Genomic DNA, 2334 nt, shown 5'->3' on the forward strand with positions numbered 1-2334 from the left:
CAGTTTGTATGTTCTAACATAAATAATTCATATTCCAACAAAACGTGTTTCTTTGAGTATCCAATGGATATCTGTCACACACAAAACTGATGTTTTTACATTTCCATGCTTACAACCATTATTAACACCAAATATCTTGACTCTGATTGTCTCTGGATCATACCAACATGATGAAAATGAACTATGAGGTGTTATATAAGCCTAACTGGAGCTAAACCTCTCTATAGACATCAGCATAGTTGATACACACATACATAAACGTGTGCAATACACACGTAAAATGTACCTAAATACCTATACATTTTCAATAATCTGGGTGACCAACTGAAGCAGTAACAGTGCATTTATAGGCACTTAAGATATTTATAGTTGAAGTGAGGAATCAGACGGAATGATAAACTAGGAAGTATGAAGGACAAAATCTAACAAGACTGAAGATAATAGTTTATGAATATTTATGAATATTTATTTATATGTTCCTATTTCATTTCATACATAATTTGAATGCAAAAATGTATAAGTAGTAAATGTGTGTTCAAGGGTGGGATGGCAATGGGATTATGTTACATCATCATCATTATCCTTAGAGAAACTAGCCATGAATGTCAAATGTGTAGTGTGGTGTTAGTGATAAATAAATCTCATTGATTTAAAGATTTAGACTTTTCTATTTAGCTTGATAAGCTTTGTGGTATTTTTGAATCAAAACTCTTTACTTCTTTTACATTTATGTGTGTTGTTAAATGTTGATGTTGCTTCTGTTGTTATTTTCACCTCTTCTGCTGACATTGACTAACGAATTCAGGAAGATTATGCTGTGTGTTCCACCCTGACGCTAATTCAATTTTTCTTTTCTTTTTCTTCCTACAAGGAAATGAGCAGATTATCTCACAAATATCTAAACAGGGTCGGCTTTGTGACTGTGCGTGGAGTTATATCCAAATCTATAATCTTGCTAAAATCGGTGAAAATTGTTATTTTTTTTACCTTCTTGTTCCTCCTTCTCTCTTTCATCTCATTACCCTCTTCTTTTGTTTTTCTCTTTCTTTCTTATGTTTACTTTGATCCCCCCCTCTCTCTCTTTCTCTCTCTCTCTATCTATCTTTCTCTCTCTCTTTCTCTCTCTCCCTTTATTTATCACTAATTTCTATCTCACTCTCACTTGTTTTCCAGCCAGAAATGTATAGGTATTCAGCTTGTGTTTTAGTATACAACAAGCTGTCATCAGAAGTGGAGCATACTTAACTATTTTCGTTTTTCTTCTTTGGCCATTCCATTCTTCCTTTCTCAGTTTCATAGATATTTGGCAGGATGGCTGGCATTAACATCTCTAAGTTTATGAAGAGTCAAAAGAAAAAAAGTTTTGCTGCCTTAACAGTCACCATAGTAAGTCTTCTAAAACTGAATTCATAAAGTATTTTCTCTCTTACACTTTCTGCCTTTACCAGTATATACATGCCTGCATATATATATATATATATATATATATATATATATATATATATATATATATATACAGACATACACGCATTCACACATATTATATATATATATACACACCCACATACAAACACACACATACGCACATTATATACACATAAACACAAACATGTGCTCTAACATTCATGTCTGTATATCTGCTTTTTAGTATATGTTTATATGATTCTTTCAGTGGTTGTTTGCATGTGTATGTATCTTTCAGAGAGGGAGGAGAATGCTTGTTTTTGTATATATGTGTGTTTATTGCTGTTGAGGTAGGATGTAATTGGAGGAAGATTATTTTTAGCAGTTATTTCTAGCAAGTCAATTGACCATGTTGAGAGTCCTTCTCCACTGGAGAACTCTTGTTTTTCATTAATTTCAGTGATTGTGAATAAATTTGTGAATGTATTCATCTATGTCATAGTTTATTAATTTATAGCAACATAGGGAATTGCTATAACTTGATAATCTTCAGATTATCAAGTTATGAACTTCTTTAACCCTTTAGCATTTAAGCCAGCCATATCTGGCCCAAACATGTTACTTGTTTTATGTTCTAGCCAGCCAGATCCAGCCTATCACACTTACCCTTCAATGACATTATAACATATACAATTACACTATCATAATTTCGAAGATATGAGATCATGCATGATTAATTAAAAACAATGTGAATGAAAAGGCATTACATTTGACAGAATAATCCGAATGCTGAAGGGTTAAAATCCACATTAAGTATATCATACAGACTTTATCAAGCTGATTCAATTATTTTGGAATTATCATGTTTAGTATATTATCATGCACAATATATATATATATATATATATATATATATATATATACTTTTTC

At 31.5% G+C, this 2334-nt stretch overlaps 1 protein-coding gene across 1 annotated transcript in view; it reads left to right on the forward strand.

Moving 5' to 3' along the window:
• Window positions 1–1173: 1173 nt before the first annotated feature.
• Window positions 1174–2334, forward strand: part of LOC106884522 (uncharacterized) — a 24705-nt gene continuing 23544 nt past the window's right edge. The window contains exon 1 of the mRNA XM_014935947.2: window positions 1174–1386. Within this exon, the coding sequence (XP_014791433.1) occupies window positions 1312–1386 (75 nt within the window). The 5' untranslated portion in view covers window positions 1174–1311. The remainder of the gene's footprint in view (window positions 1387–2334) is intronic.

Source organism: Octopus bimaculoides, chromosome 7, assembly GCF_001194135.2.
Source record: "Octopus bimaculoides isolate UCB-OBI-ISO-001 chromosome 7, ASM119413v2, whole genome shotgun sequence".
Lineage (NCBI taxonomy): Eukaryota > Metazoa > Mollusca > Cephalopoda > Octopoda > Octopodidae > Octopus > Octopus bimaculoides.